At 49.4% G+C, this 16,273-nt stretch overlaps 1 protein-coding gene across 3 annotated transcripts in view; it reads right to left on the reverse strand.

The window, feature by feature from the left end:
- Nucleotides 1-16,273, reverse strand: part of MEGF6 (multiple EGF like domains 6) — a 109,472-nt gene that overhangs the window by 35,600 nt on the left and 57,599 nt on the right. For 2 of the 3 annotated variants that reach the window (XM_076356410.1, XM_076356409.1), the window contains exon 6: nucleotides 4,256-4,378. In XM_076356410.1, coding sequence (XP_076212525.1) covers nucleotides 4,256-4,378 — 123 coding nt within the window. Of the gene's footprint in view, nucleotides 1-4,255; nucleotides 4,379-14,480; nucleotides 14,721-16,273 lie in introns of those variants that run through there. The other variant, XM_076356411.1, reaches the window with a different exon arrangement.

Here is a 16,273-nt window from a genome sequence, read left to right on the forward strand (position 1 = left end):
TTTAAAGGCAAAATATTTCTTCCAATCCTACAAAACACAAGTGCTAATCTAAGCAGCTCTTTATCTGGAACCGCAATACACTTCATAAGAAATTGCTTTTAAAGATGCCTAAGTAGCTTCTGAAAACTTTTGCTGATTTTTCCCTGCATTGTGCCTTGCAATACTAAGCACAAAGGTGCGAACAACTACCAAGGGTGCAAAGCCATCAAAAGAAAGTAGCAAAAGATTTTTATCTGTTTTCCAATTCTTTTAAATTCTTCAGGAATAAAATAGGCGTTGACTTTCCATCGCAAGCTTGGAATAATAGCTCAGCCAGAGGGTAGAAAAGGACCGATCACCCCCGAGTCCACCCCCCCAGGAGCTGAGCTCCTCGCCCAGTCCTGCACTCCCGGGGTTAACAGCCACCAGCCTCCGCAGGGGAATTCTGGAGGTCCCCGCTTCAGGCAGTGCTGCTGATTAATTGAAGCCTTTGCGGGTTTTGTGGTGACTGGAAAACATTTAAAGAATTAGATCCATGGTTTTACAGACCTTAACTAGAAACTTCATGGCAATAGTCTTTTTCTGTCTCTAAAATGCCTTCTGGCCTGCGTTGCTGCTCACTGGGGCTGCCAATAGCTGCCTAAAGCCCATCTCCATGCTTGACCCAGCTCTAAGCTGCAAGCCTCCCCGCAGCCCTGGCTCAGATCACCAGCAGCCACTTCCCCTGCCTCTAAGGGCAGAGCACTTCTGGAGCAGAGGGGAATGGATGGGAGAGTCTCGCCGTCTCCAGTTCTCTTTATTCCTATCTGATTCCTTTTATTTAGTGGCAATTTTTCGCTGTTATAGCAGCACTGAATCTTACCTGTCCAGCAAAACTAGAGGATATCCTGACTTGAAGAGAAACAGAGCTTTTACCAGTTGACCTAATCCCTCAGAACCACACAGGGGAAAAAAAAAATCTTGTTTGAAGTCAAGTCAGTGCCTGAAACTTCACAGGAGTGAAGAAACGTGGCTCAGGTCTTCCTGAGCAAAACCCACCACCTCTTGCTCCCTTCAGCCCGAGAAAGCAGCTGCCAGGCACTGCAACGTCTCTGCTCTGCTTTCTTGCAACGGGGGTTACTTGCCCAGACAAACACATCTACTCTGACCTGCTCAGCATCATGCTACAGCTCTAGCATTGCCGTCCACCGCAACCACGAGCGGCTATCACCTCTCCTTTCTATGCCGCCCTCACTCAGCCTCCAAGGCACTGAAGGGGGGACACCCTGCTACGGGTCCCCCCCAGCGCGCCTGCGGCTTTGGCAGGCACTTGCGCTGCTTTCCACCACTCAGTCGTGTTGCTCTACCTTCCTGTTACAGCTGGCCTTAAGCTCGGCATTCAGCGAGAGGAAAATCCTTTCCTCTTCCCCAGCAGCGCTGGGAAAGCAGTCCTGAAACACGAAAATGGAAGCGTGAAGGGAGGGTGTGTTGAGTGAGGCCTCCTGCCTTTGCTGCTGCTGCCTGCACGCTGCCCGCGCCCCACGATTGCTGCCTGGTAACTCTTGTCAAGAATGCTGGCTTAATAAAAACCGTGTGATTTCCAAGATCAAGTTGGAGCAAAGCCTCTGCCTTTGCAGTGTAAATATTTACATAGACCGAGCACTAAAGAAAAGGAACACTTGCACGTACTTGTGAAAACAGCACAGAAAGCGAGCACACACTCAAGGGCCCGAGATTACTACGAAGTGACCCATGGAAAGCCGCCCGGCCGGACCGCACGCTGCTGCCAGGCTCGTGGGCTCGCCATCCGAGCATCGGCGAAGGCAATGAACGGGAGAGCGCATCCCACTGCAACGACCAAACCCGGGGCGAGAGCATCCCCTCAGCGTCCTCCCCGTTGTCGCCAGCCGAGGTGCTTCCCTTGCCTGGGCTCTGTTGTGGGGTGGGCTTGTGCCAAGGACACAAATAGCCTGTATTTACACAAATCAGAGCTGTGTAAACTCAAACCACGTCACGCTGAGCCGCTGCACATGACTGCTGCCGTGCAGCCAGCAGATGCAGGGAGGACAGCTGCTGGGTTCCGGCACCAAGAACCACCACGCAGAATCCATAGGGGCAGAAATCTGTCCACCAGGAAACTGGCATCAAACGGGGCAGTCGTGGCACGTGGGCACCCGTGGCACAAGGCAACCTTACGTCTATGGGTGCATAGAGGGCAGCCGTAAACACTGGCAGAGGAGTAACCTCCAAGTCTGTGCTCTGTTCTGAGCTTTTACAAGAAAAATAAGTTTACTTCCACCCCTCTGCACTACTGGCTTAATAGGTTAGTATAGAGCTATTATGAAGGTGTGATATATATACACATATATATGCACATTTCTGTCACGAAAGTGTAAAGAACAAAAGCCACCAGTCCTGAAGCAAGAAAGCCAGATTTTTAGGTCTGCTCTGTTGTTATTTTAGAAACAGCATTGGACAATTATGTAGCAAGAGTTTTTACTTGCCCTGCCTGGTCTGCATCTACTTTCCCGTGTACTTTGTGGATCACAGGGGTACAGGCACCGCCGAACTAAGAGCGGATCCCGCCAGCTCCGCTCCCCAGAGCTTCCAGAAACTGCCCGAGTTACTCCCATAGTAGATCAGGTTTCATGAATAGAGACCCCTTAATTTTGGCAGATGAATTCCAACGCTGTGCACATTATGGCAAATACTTGCTCAGAAGTTTAATGCAAAGCAGGTTTGCAGCGCTCAGCACAAGCAGCATGGAGCAGGGAAGCCCTGCCTGCCCAGATCCCGGCAGAAATGCTCTGCACATCGCAGCCACACGAGCAGGTAAGCCTGAAGAACGAAAGCAAAGGATGGAAATTGCTTTTAAACAAGAGATTCCTCCCTATAGTGATCCCTTTTATACTTTCTCTGGAAATTGTTTCACGTTCTGGGGCTGACCCTGCTGAGAACACCAGAGCTTCCCAATGGCTGGCTCATGTTTTATTCTATGAGGCAGAGGTGGCAGAATCACTCTATACCACAAAAAAGAGAACTCTGTGTTATACAGACAATTATTAGATAACAGACCACATACACGCTTACATGCGAACAGTAGCAATGCATAGCCATGAACACAAGTTTACGTGTTCAGTGCTAGAGCAGCGGGCTGGGAATGATTGATTGGCTTTTTTCTTTATTTGCGATCCTTTTGCTTCTGGATTTTTCCAGCAAAATATAGGGCGCCCAGTGAACTTTTGTACCTTAAGCATACGTTTGGCTGCACTTGTGAGAGTGTCGTCACGTAGTGGGGCAGCTGCAGAAAGATGTGCAGTTTGTGCTGCTCTGGGCACGGTGGGTACCACTTCCTTAGATGTCTTTTTTTCTGCTCACATCACCATTCCCAACTGGAACACACATGCTCACACAGTTGTTTTTAGCAAAGTCTGGAACGTGACTATATTCTGAGAAAAACCAGCAAATGGCCTTTGTAATACCATCGCCCAGGAATTCTTTCCACTTGTATGAAAATATCCCTCAAAAAATGGAAAAATGTGTCAAATAAAGATGTGAGGGAGAAGTGGTTTAATAAAAACAACAGCAGCGGCAGATGCTGGAAGGCAGATTCCAAGCTCCACCCCTGTGTCTCTGAGCCTCTAGTTTGGGGCAGGCAAACAACAATATTTCAAGAAATTGGCCCAGAAATCAGCTGCAAGCCGGACCTGGCATCTGAATTGCAAGGTCTGGACATGCACCATCCAAGTGGACTCATGACCAGCATCCCAGGGAAGCGGGTTTTGAGATTATTATGGCCACAGTTCCACACACAGCCACGTTTATTTTCACTTGTCTGTCACACCTAGTGCCTACCATGCGGACTAGGGAAATAAAGTTGAGTTAAAAACGAAGACTGACTTGAACCTTTTCACAATCTAGTTTACGTATTTGTTCTGAAAATGCCGTATCTGATACACCCTGTATCAAAAGCAGAAGCACCAAAGCACTGGAAGTTACTTCTCCTGAACCAGAATAAACTAAGGAACTGCAAAGAAGTCTAAATTCCACATGTCCACACTGAAGAACTGCAAACGTTATGAACCCAGTAATAGAAACATGTTAGGGAGGATGACCAGGATCTCGAGAAACAAAGGAACAGGCAATCCATCGCCGTCCTCTCAAATTCCCTGCACAGAGGACGGATGTGAGTGGGTAAGCCAACGTAAGCGTTTTGCGTACAATGCCACGCATGTACAGGTACAAAAAGGGCTACGAAGAATTAGAGATTCTCGAGAAATTTGAAACTGTGACTTACCAATGCAGGTCCTGCCATCTGTGTGCAGGCGAAAGCCTGGCTTGCATTCACAATAATAAGATCCAAGGGTGTTCACACATCTGTGCTGGCAGCCCCCATTGTGGACCTGGCACTCATCAACATCTGCAAAAGAAAAGGGAAGAGGGGAAAAAAAATTCAGAGGAGTGGGCATGACGGTATCTGAAGTCAGGATTACGTATCCTCTGTTGACTGACTCCAGATTTGAGGAACAAATGCAGAGGGAACAAGATATTGCCATTTCATTATGTTTAATCAGTTAAGCTATTTAAGACACTTCAAGGACAAGCATGCAATCAGGGGAAAAAAAGCATCTTATTTGTCAATTGGCATAAACCATCCCTCGTGTTGTTCACCTTGCAACGACCACTTTTCCCATTTGCTCTAAGATTATGAATTTATTAAGATTTTACACTTCCTTACTCTTTGTGTGTTGAAAACAGGCTGGGCTAGTCCATTTGTTACTTACATACTTACGTGAATGGTGAGAGTAAACACCTAGCATTACAGACCGAAGTGAGGGGGAGCGATACGAAGCAGCGAAGGTCAACACCTCGGTGCCACAGCAGCTGGTGTTCTCGCCCTGCTGAGTCAGTCTCATCCTCTTGCAGCACAGAAGCTGGCTTCCACCGAGCTCAGCCACGTGCCAAACATGAGAGGTTTTACTGTCACGCTTCTCATCTCAGTACTTCGCGAAGCATTTAACACATTTCACACCTTTCATGCCTGGAACTCACTTGACTTGCTGCTGAAATGCAGCAAAATCTGGGGTATCTGGTGATAAGCTATGCTCGGAATTGCTATGCATCATTGGAGACAAGAAAGAGAACATGTTAATACCCGGAGAAAGTTATTACAATGGATGAATTGTATGACTAGCAAGGATTTGTTCATAATTATATGATGCTTAAGAACATGATGAAGTCCCGCTGGACCCCCAAATACAACAGGCAGACTACAAACGGTGAGACTCTGCCGCAGCTCCCCAGCCCTCTCCTCCCAGCTCCACGACCAGAGCAAGCCCGGGAGAACGGAGGCAGCCGTTCCTGCAACAAGGAATCCACTTGGCCAATAAAACTGTGCATGTCCGTTTCTCTTGGTAAAACTACAGACCCTCGAACAAAAGACAGTCTCTGAGCCAGAAAAATCTTCTGCCAAGTGCTGAGCAATCTTTCAAGAGCTGAAATGGGAACTAGCCCATGAGTTCTTGGTAAAAATCCCATTACGTTTTATTATCAAAGCTTCAAAACCAGGGGGGTAGACAGCAGTGTGTTACAGAAAGGGAGATTCATTCCTGTTTCACAGACCTTAAATTGCCTTTAAGCACTGGGAATAACTTCCAGAACTGAGAAGAAATGTAAAAATGTTTGGAGCGCCTAGCTACATGGTGCTAACTAAGATGCATATCAGAAGCTTGTCAAAGGCAATTTCAAGTTTCTGAGACACAGGACTCCTTCATATGGCTGTAATTAGAAATAATAGGGAAGTTTGTGGATATAGCTGTACAGTTCCTTAATTCCCGCCATTTGTGTATACATGTATACATGTACACTACCTTTCAGACTGGAAAGGATCAAAGATCTCTAGTCAGGTGGGGGGACCAGATCACATTCACATTAACAGCAAAAAAGCCAACCGGCAATTCCTTTTTTTCACGGAGAGGAAACTTCAGTAGCTTTGGGTCTATTAGTGTTTCTATGCACTTTCTGCACGTTGTGAAGGCATCTTCAGGATGCACGACTATTTTCTGCTGTTACACAGCATTGTTGTTATCCATTACACCTGTCATGCAAGGTTTTGCTAGAACAGACGGCTAAATCCCCAAGCAAAGAGATAACCCGGGACACAGCTCTGCACGGGGGCTTGCTAGCCAGACCTTTCCAGGGTGCTGCAATCTGGGCAGCCCAGGTACAGAAACCCCAGCCCAAGGCCTTGACTGTGAAGGGTTGAGGAGAAAGTCTCTTGAGGCTGCTAAGTATTGGACACGAAGCTCTGTCCATCCAGCAGCTTTGTTCCACGGGCAACACTCCTAAACAATTTCACAGAAATACACGTAGTTCAAAATAAATGAAGTAACGGGGCTGGCATGATGACTGACCAAAGCAATGCACATGGCTCAGAAACAGCAGGTCTGGGGAGAGCCATGGTGGATGTTCTGGATAAGGGGATATATCGTTTGAGTTCATTTAGGGCACTTTAAGTACCACAAAAAGCTGTTACAGCTGGTTAGATACGAAGCTAAACCATAATTGAGTTACTCGACTGACGACACAGCACTTTGAGATCTGTGCTGTTAAACAGGATTTCAACTTGAATTTGCCACAAGCAAAATGCGCATTTTCAGTACTGAAGACTTTATGCTGTGTGTACGAAGCTCCTGACAGTCCTGACAACACGTGACTTCTTTTTGCATCCTAGATTCTGCCTGCTATCATGTCACTCACCTCGGTAGATCTATCAAATCCACCGTATTTATTCAGCCGGAGCCTCCCAGTTCTCACTGAAGCTCCCTGGAGCTTTTAAAGCAGTACATGACGGAAAGGTTAAACCAATGAGAGCAGGAGCAGGATTCCTGTGCGCCGGGCTCGGCCGGTTGGTAGGATTCCCGTGCACAGCACTGGCAGCTGGCGTGGGAAGTGCGCTGCTGACGCTGCACGGGCCACCACACGCTCCCCGACAGCTCACCTGGTGCGGCACAGCAGGGAAAACCGGAGGGCAGAGCCCGCTGGCACCGCGAAGTGGGTCATGCAAGCAGCAGGACGATACAGAGCCAAGCTGAGCAGTGAACCAGCACCGTTCCATCAATGACTGTTACTAAGAAGATAAAGAAACGTTTCCTCAATGAATCACGGCAGGGCGTTGCCCCGACTGTGTCTTTGCAAGCCAGCGGTGCAAAAACCTGCTCAAGCCTCACCCTCGCCCAGCGCCTGCAATCCGCTCCCCTGCCCGAAGCATCGCCCAGCTCCCCGTTTGCTCTGCTAGCTTGCTCTTACCTAATTGCAGCTACGGCTCTTACTGGGGAGGCAAAGTGCATCGAAAACTACAGGAAAAGGAGAAATGCAACCTTGACTAAAGCCAGCGCTAAAATTTTACATTAATTGGCATCCAATTAATTGCCAACCAAATCAGCTAGCAGCAAGCAAATGGACGGGATCAGGGAAGAAGTGGGAAGCTAAATGGGAAAGGTGATGCTTGTTTTACTCAGTGTTTCTGAGCTACACAGTAATAATAAAAATATTTGGTGTCTCTGAATACTTTTCATTAGAAGGCTTCTCCCTGCTTACAAAGTTAATTGTAAAGGTTAGATATAAGGATGAAATTCTTCACTATGAGGGTGGTGAGGCACTGGCACAGGTTGCCCAGAGAAGTTGTGGATGCCCCATCCCTGGAAGTGTTCAAGGCCAGGTTGGACGGGGCTTTGAGCCACCTGGTTTAGTGGAAGGTGTCCCTGCCCACGGCAGGGCGGTTGGAACTAGATGATCTGTAAGGTCCCTTCCAACCCCAACCATTCTATGATTCTATATGATTCTGTGAATTTAAATGACTATTCCACTGCTTCCCTTCAACTCTAATCTGAAACCACAGAGAATTTACCATCCAAAAAAGTTAGTGATGTGTTGAATAAACTTCTTCCTTTCACCCCATTACTCATACTTGGTAATTATACATCTCCTCCCCAAATGTCTCTTCTTCCCCCTTTGTATTTTTCACCCTCTAAATCTCTGTAATTACAGAGGGCTGTCCCCACCCCAAAGCCCCCCTCTGCCCCGTCCCACCTTGGCCTGGGAAAGCGGCCAGTCCTTCCTCGCACCCCAGCTGCGGAAACGCCCATCACCTTCACCGTGCACGCTTCCCACGGAACCCGCCATGTTCCCTTTTTCCTTCTGGAGCCTCGCTTATCTCCTTCTGCAGTAACAGAGACATTTTTTGGACGTATGCTACGCGATGGTGTGACCAAAATAAAATCTCCCATCCTTCACACCCCTGACGGGAGGGCAGCAGTGTCATCCCCCAAGAAATCTTAGGTTTGTGTCTTTGGAAATAACGCAACTGTGCCAGACCATTCAGACCAAATTCAAACTCTGGTATGAGCACACAGAGAGAAGAGGCACCTCCTGGGTGGATGCTCTACCTACTGCCTGGCGCTCTGATGGAGACCTTGCATTTCCTGGTGGGGACCGGTTGCTTTCGGTCCTCAGACTGCGGAGTCGTGGGCTGCGACTGCCGCAGCAGCTGCACGAACACTCACACAGGGGGAGAGCAGCGAGAGCTTGCTCACAGCTGTGTGAAATAGCAGGGCTTTTTCTGGTTTGACCTGAAACGCATCGCTAAAAAGAAGGAACCACAATGATGATGTGCCAGGACCCGCTCTGGATCCGAGAGGATCACTCTGCCCTGCCCGAGCGACAGCAGCGGCTTGTGCTGGGGAACGGGGATTGTTCCCGCTCCACCAGACGCCCCGGGTGGCCCTTGCCCGGCCATGCCCAAGCACCAGGGTCTGTCCTGCAGCCCAGGACTGCTCTCCCACACCCTGCAACAGGCAACAGAGTACAGAGAGGGGAAAGAAGCAAAAGCTGCGTTTCCCAGTGGGACCTGTGATGGAGGAAGGGCGATGCATTGGCCCCGGGGTTGGGGAGGGGGCAGGTCCACTGGCCACCCCCAGCAGCGGCAGCAGTATCGCCAACCTGCCCAGGCGTGCACAAGGCTCACCAGCGAGTGATTCACCCAGGAATATAAACCGGGAGGCAGCAGGAGCCTCCTCCCGGGGCCAGGACAGAGCATCCCTGCGAAGGGTCACGTTGCCCCTGGTGCACGTCTTGGCAGTACAAAGACCCAAAAATCTACGTGACGCTTTGTGAGATGCGGTTTGTGGCGTGCCGAGCTATTGGAGAGCTGACAAAATCTGGTTGAAATTAATATGCCAAAGAAAGAAAATTAGAAGCATACGGGCTTCTCTTCCGAGGAGGGTAGCTGACACCGAGCAACCCAGAGCCACGCCAGGATGGAGCATGCTGAGCCCACGTGCCTGGGCACTCCGCTGTGCTGGCATGGATAGGGCAGCAGATACCGGCTGAAGCCCACCGAGGCAGACACAAAAACCAAACGTAGCGAGAGCCTGGGAGTGGGACTTGGCTTACTGGATGGGGAAACCCCCCTGCTGCGTAAGGAAACTGGAGTTCATGTCCTCATCCACAAGGACACGGGGCTCACCCAAGAAACAGCTGATGCTCTCGTCAGCCTCTTCCCTGAACAGGAAGAATCCATCGGACCTCAGATACCGGCTATGTGGACCAACAGGGGTAATGCTGTAATCGAATGTAGGGAAGACAAACACAAGACCAAAAAAAAAAGAGGAGGGTGCGAGGAGATGGCTGTATTTAAGTGCACTCCCTGACCACGGACAGGTCTTCATGAAGAAATACTATGATTTATCTCAAACAAGAACTCCGTGTCAGAGGAAAGAAAGTGGCAACAGCAGCTCTGCAAATTACTAAATATTTGGTACAGAGGCAGTTTATCTCCTCTGAAAGGCTGAGGAGGAGGAGATGGATCCCAGCTGGAAGTGCAAGCAGTAGATACGCTGCTAAGGTTCGCTCTATCTGGCCAAACGGCTTTAATCCCTGTGGCGATTAGCCTGGATTACAGAGCAGGGCTGCAGGGAAAAGGTTAATTAAAATCCATCAAGATGAGCATGTGTGGGATTTAGCAACTTTATCTTCCCGGTACCAGTTTGTTGAAGCTAATTCAGCAATTTTAAGAAGTAAAGAGACTGGAAGGAGACGAACCAACAGAGCGGCACGCTGGATGACTAAAGCCGAATGCTCCTGGGTAGAGGCGCACAGCGTTACCGCTGCTGCCCCGCACTACAGACACGGATTAGAAACTCAGGGTGCAGAACGGCGCCGGGATGTGTTAGAAGGAAAAACCCCTATGCATTACTTCATCTCTTGCACGTATTGCACAGCCCCTAGCACGAATAACCTGCAGACATCGGAGGCCATGTTATTCCATGCTCCCCTTGCAGACAATGCAGACAGGACTCAGCAATGGTAAGGTCTAACAGTGCAAGGAAGACACGGGAGAGGATGATGTCTTAACCCCCCCTCTGCTAACTCGGAAGCCTTTTCCTCCTCCAGGACAAGGGCGAGGAAGAACGGTACCTGCCTCAGGCTGGTCTCGGCTTGGAATCCGAGTGACTCACGTGAGGAAAGAAGAAAGGTCATTTTGGGCGGTCAGAATGCCTCCACACCCCCAGTTTTCATCTTGTTGTAAAACAGGCATTTAGGAAAGCCTTGAAGGCTCCTAAAGAGCTCCACAGAGTTATTCAGGCTGGCATTCCTTCCGCTGCAGCCCCTCCTAGACAGACGGGAGATGTCCGTAGCTTTCCCACGCTACCTGTGCCATCCTCAACAGCAGCAGTTTCCAAAGGTGCTTCAGGAACAGATGCATTGGTTTTACAATAATCTGATGAAGTGAAAATGTATCAGGGAGCTGTTTTGCCTCAGTCACTTGCTTTGTCCTCAGCTCACCTAGTTTTGCCTTCAAGCGCAGCAGCTGGGAGAGTTGCCCAGCTCTCATTTGTGCTCACATTTCTGTCTCTGGATGGTGCTGATAATTAGGTATTACTCAGAGCGGAGCAGAGGTGCACGTAACAACAAGCAGGCAGCCTGCTCTGGACTTGCTGCTACGCTCACTCACTCAGACCTTCTTTTCTAGCTTTGTTTTACCCCACTTCTCTGTGCAGGATGTTATTTTGACTAGGGGACATACCTGTGCAGAGGCACGTCGGCTTGGTCCCTGCACTGTGCCATGGAAGCTAACGGCACAGAGGTAAACGCTGACATGTACCTGGCGATGGTACCGACTGATGGAAATGCAGGTCACTATTGAAGGAGCTAATGGAAACCGTATAATCAAACAAAAGCGACCAGCTATGCTCTATGCTGTTTTCTGACATACTTTAGAGAATCAGAGAGAGAATATCAAGGTACCAGGTCTACTTGACTGTGATGATTTAATGCAAGTCCCCAGCAGAGCACAATGATCTCTCCCGTAACAGTTAGCTGCATAAGGACATAATGCATAGCATTGCAATTAGCCACTCTACACTAACACAAGGATCCAACAGAGCACTGTTTGTACACAGAATGCGTTTTAAGGCACTCAAGACCTCAATGAAATGTACACTGTTATTACACAAAACACCTCTTCATTCTCCATTCATACACTAAAACTGCTGATGAAACGCATGTACAGCAGTTCGTTGTGCTTGCTTTGCTTTTGCAGCTGGCTGACGAAAGAAAAGTGTCTGCGTAGAAGCCTGCACTGCCTGGACTGGCAAATGGGAATGCACTTCAAGTAAACCAGTGCGTGGTACCATAAAAATCATACGATCAAGAGAACATCTGCTACTACCTGTTGAAGAGAAGCTCAAGCAGTGAAAGAAAAATCATCAACCAAAAAACCACAGTAATACCAAGTTTAGGATGAACAATGCGTCTATGATTATCTCCTCTGCCTTACACCTCTGCAGGCGTTATGCAGCTTCCTACCATCCAGCTCCTGCTGTCCAACCGCTCCCGCATACCTTGGGGTATCTACCTGCATGCTGGTGGGTGAGAGGCTGCAGAAGAGGGGGGCATGTCTTCAGGGAACTTCCCCCCAGCACCTCGTCTCAGGTCACGGCTCCTGAGGACCTGCTTGCATTCAAAGCCAAAAATTAAGTTCCCTGAAAAATTATCTTGTTTCTTGTATCAACACCCGCAGAGCAAGGTCCAGAAAGCACCTGTGGCAGTGCAGGGAGAAGACAGCGGCTCCGAGTGCTCCTGGAAGTTTCGAGGCCAAAACCCCAGCGCTCTGCTAGGTGCATGTCAGTGACACCACAGAAAAGGCTCGTCCTGCCGAGAGAACCAAGGTGTTTACCTGAGTCAGCCTTCACCCCTCCATCTGCTGGTTCTGTCAAAGGTACCGTTCAGAGGAAAGGTATTTCATGCCGCAACACGTCAAAAATCCACTCGTTTTCAGAGATGGAAAGACAGAAGAATATTTTTTTTCTTGTCTTTTGTTGTTGTTCTCAGTTGGGTGGGCCTGAAGGCTGTGGTGGGTTGGACTGGGTTTGTTTTATTTTGTAATCTGCACCTACTTCTTTGTAAACTATGTTTTAAACTATATTAGACATAACTTCTTGGAGGAAAGACATATTTAGCTTGTCTGCCAGATTTTGGCTTGCAAATGTCTGGACATTCACCCCTTTTCTGAAGATGAAAAAAGCCAAGCTCCTTGAAAAAGAGGCTTAGAGATCACACACTTTTCAGTAGATACATTACTTTTTTCCCCCAGGTTCAGAGCACTTGCAAGAATAGCCCAACGGCCTGGGTGAAGGCGCTTTGCTTTTCTGCTTGAAGCTTTAAATTACATTCTTCCTGAAGAAGATGAGGTGAGAAAAACACCTCAGCCTTGCAGATGGGAAGATACCTCACATGAAAGTCGGGATAAAGCCACGAGCGTGCACAGAGCTACCTATCTGTGGAGCCGAGATAAGCAGAATCGGAATCAGGTGAATTATGCGGTAGGGAAGGGAAGGCTGGAGGTTTACATTCCAGACACAAAGCTGGATCTCAGGAGCTTGTCTTGGAGAAGTCGTATGAGCTAACGTAGTTGGATGGAGGCAGCAAACATGATCTGAGTTTGAGACAAACATCTGATCTATAAATAACAAAACAGCAACTCACCCCATTTCCAAAGGTCTGGCACATCTCACAAATATACTGATATCACTTTTATAACCAACTGCTTGGGGCATTTATTTCTTAGGATTAGCTCATGATGAGATAATGCATTCCTTGATGTCTACATTACACACAAGCATCCAAAGTCTTTAGTGAACTTCACATATTCTCCATTATTTCCTAAATCTTCAGGCAACCACAAACTTTATCTGCCGCTAAGTCAGCTGAACACACAAAGAGGAAGAAACAGTGGCGTGTGTGTGTGTATTTGCAGAACTTACACCTCGCTCAACGTCCCCATCTACCATCACACATAAGCCAGTGCACATAAATGTTCAACAAAAGATATTGGAAAGCGGCAAAAAAGTATTTATTGCCTCCTTGCAGTGCCTGACACAGTGCAGCAGAAAGCACAAGTCTCATAAAACAAACAAACAAACCAAAAAAAGTAAATCTAGCGATGACAGGGAAGAACTGCTTATTTTGCTCCTTACTGATCGGGAAATGGAACTATGGAAGTTGATCGTTTACCTTCTGGTATGCTGGAATCTCCATCTGCTATTAGCAGACACAGGCTGTTAATGCTTCTGACTTTCTGAAGGGGTGATAAAATGCTGGGGTACCATCGACAGAAGGTGCTGCACGTGTGCAACGGGCATACAGAGCAACTCCATCCCCTCCACCTGCTTGACGGGAAACTCAGGCTGGCCAAGCCAATCCACACAGCAACGGGCTTGAGACACTTTTGTTGGGCATTTGCTTCTAACGGACACTGGTAAGTCTGAACATTTCAGTGCAGAGAAGTAATCCGTGAGACACGGCTCCTCTGACTGCATCTACCAGCTATAGCCCATATACTCCCAGCCCCTGGCCGTGGCCACTGCTGCCAGAGGATTCCCCTTATGCATAAAATGACACCGAGTAATACTGAGCTCTACCCTTTGCAAGACTCCACCATACAATACTCATGCAACCCAGACAAACTCAGGTAGTCCCTCAGAGAGAAAGGCAGATTTTTTTTCATGATAAAACAGTATCATATTTCATTTATTGCCCTGGACCGGGGTGAGATCCTTTGGAACCGGGGAAAAAATTAATCAACATGCCCTAACAAAATGCATACATTTGTTTTTTAAAGGAATATTGCACAGCAGCTATCTTTGACCAAGCCATATAGCTGCACAGCAACTGATGGAACAAAACAAGAGTTTCTTTCCTGCTCTGCCAGAAGGGACTTTTCAGAACAACAAATCTGCCAGAGGCAGACTGTGCCTATAATAATGCGAAGCGACGATACAAACACAGGCAGATGTACAGCCAGGTTACCAGTTTGTGACTTTAGCTGCTGCCAGCCTGGGACTCCCTCCTGGCAGCTCAGTTATCTGCCTCCGCAGCCGCAGCAAAACCTCTCGGGCTCACCGTGCAGCCGGCAGCGGAGGAAGAGAGCCCCTGCAAAGACACCAAGCCCGGCTACGTACCTGGCCTCAGCTCGGCGTGGCCAGCTCCATATCCCGCACGCCCCAAGTAACAGGGGTAGCAGTTTCTCCAGAGGTAGTGGTAGTGATTGCCCGCGGTACCTGGGATGCCACCCAAAAAGCCGAAGCACCACAGCAGCATCCAGAACTGCCCCTGCTCCCGTCCCATGATGGAAAGCTAACGGGCATTCAGGCAGAAGGCAAACTAAACAGCCACAAAACGCAGAGTCCCGCAGCACGTTGGAGACGAAACGGTGCCGAGCTGCAGGAGCCGGGGGAAAAAAACCGCAGACAAGCCCAAAAGCGAAGGGAAGCCCGGCGAGCGCGGCGGTGATGCGCGGGGCGGCGCGGAGGAGCGGCGCTGCCTGCGGGCGGGCGGTCCCGCTCCGCTCCGCGCCGCCCCCGCAGGTAAAGCCAAGCCCGGGAGCGGCCCTGCCTCCTCGGGCGAGCCCCTGCCCCCCCCGGGCGAGCCCCGAGCCCCCCGGGCGAGCCCGAGCCCCTGCCCCCCCGGCCGGGCCACAACCGCCCGACGCGGCGCATCCCTCGGGAGGAGCCGCGCAGCCGGAGCCGAGGGGGCTGCTGGCGGGCAGCCCCGGGCAGCGCCGCGGGGCCGGGGCTCGGCTTCGGCGACAGCCGCCCTCGGGGAGGGGAGGGAGCGGGAGCGCGGGGCGGGCTTTCCCCATCCCGGGCTCGGAAGGCGGCTCGGACGCTGCTGGGCACCGGGGAGCAAAATGCCCGGGTGCTGCGGGGACGGACGGACGGACGGCTTCTGCAGCAGCACGGCCCCGGCGCAGCAGAGCAGCGACAGCCCGGTGCTGTCCCCGGGGCACACGCGTGGAACGCCGTGACCCGCCAGAGACGAAGGACCCGCTGCGGCATCTACCTGCACAGCCGCTGGGGATGCAGCCGAAACTCGAGCAGAACCTTCGCCATAAAACAAAGCCGCGCGTTGGCCCAAAATACGTCTGATGAGTGATCAAAAGCGGTCATCGGTGGCCAGGCTCTCCCACAGGAGCCCATAATGAGCCGCCTTTTACCCTGGAGTGGCGTGCGGGGGGCTTCTGCTTTACATCAAATCGGTAATTTCCCCCCCTGGGTGCCTGATGTTGGGCAAGTGCCCTGTTAATCATCGCACCTCCCTGAAACAACCCGCAACTGATGAAATGGCAACAAACAGAAAACCTTCACTGGGCTTTTCTTAAACTAATGAAAAAAAGAAATCTTCATCAACACATTTAAGCTCAAATGAGGGACAGCCACTGTGACTACTCCAAAGAAAAGCATAATATTACCGTTTCCTGCAAGACGGAACCTAGAATTTTATTTTACCTTTTTCATTAAACAGAAGTAAGAATAGCTTATTGGGTTTTCCAGAGGCAAGCTCAAAAGCCTCATTTAACTTTCTGGAATGTTTTGAAACAATGTGCTTGCAGGGTTGAGCTGGGGGAGAGCAGTGCCTGCTACTTTGAGACATTTTAACAGTATTATTTGGCTGTAGTAAAATTGCAAATTAAAACTTGCGGTTTAGACTGCAATGAATAGCATTCCATGAAAAATTTTGAAACAGAGAGAAGCTGACTCCAGGAAGAACAGAACAATTTAAGGGTATTGCTGCAGCAGTTTCCAAAGGAAGGTGGACTCCAGTCACGAGTCCCTTTTGCAGACCGTTCCAAGCAAGAGCAGCTTCCTAACATTTCATGGACTGCTTCAGCTCATCTTAATATTCACCCGTTGCAACAGTCCACATGCTTCTCATTAATATTTTGAGCTTAACAAAAATATCCGACCCAAAAACT

The sequence above is a fragment of the Aptenodytes patagonicus genome, chromosome 19 (assembly GCF_965638725.1).
Source record: "Aptenodytes patagonicus chromosome 19, bAptPat1.pri.cur, whole genome shotgun sequence".
Lineage (NCBI taxonomy): Eukaryota > Metazoa > Chordata > Aves > Sphenisciformes > Spheniscidae > Aptenodytes > Aptenodytes patagonicus.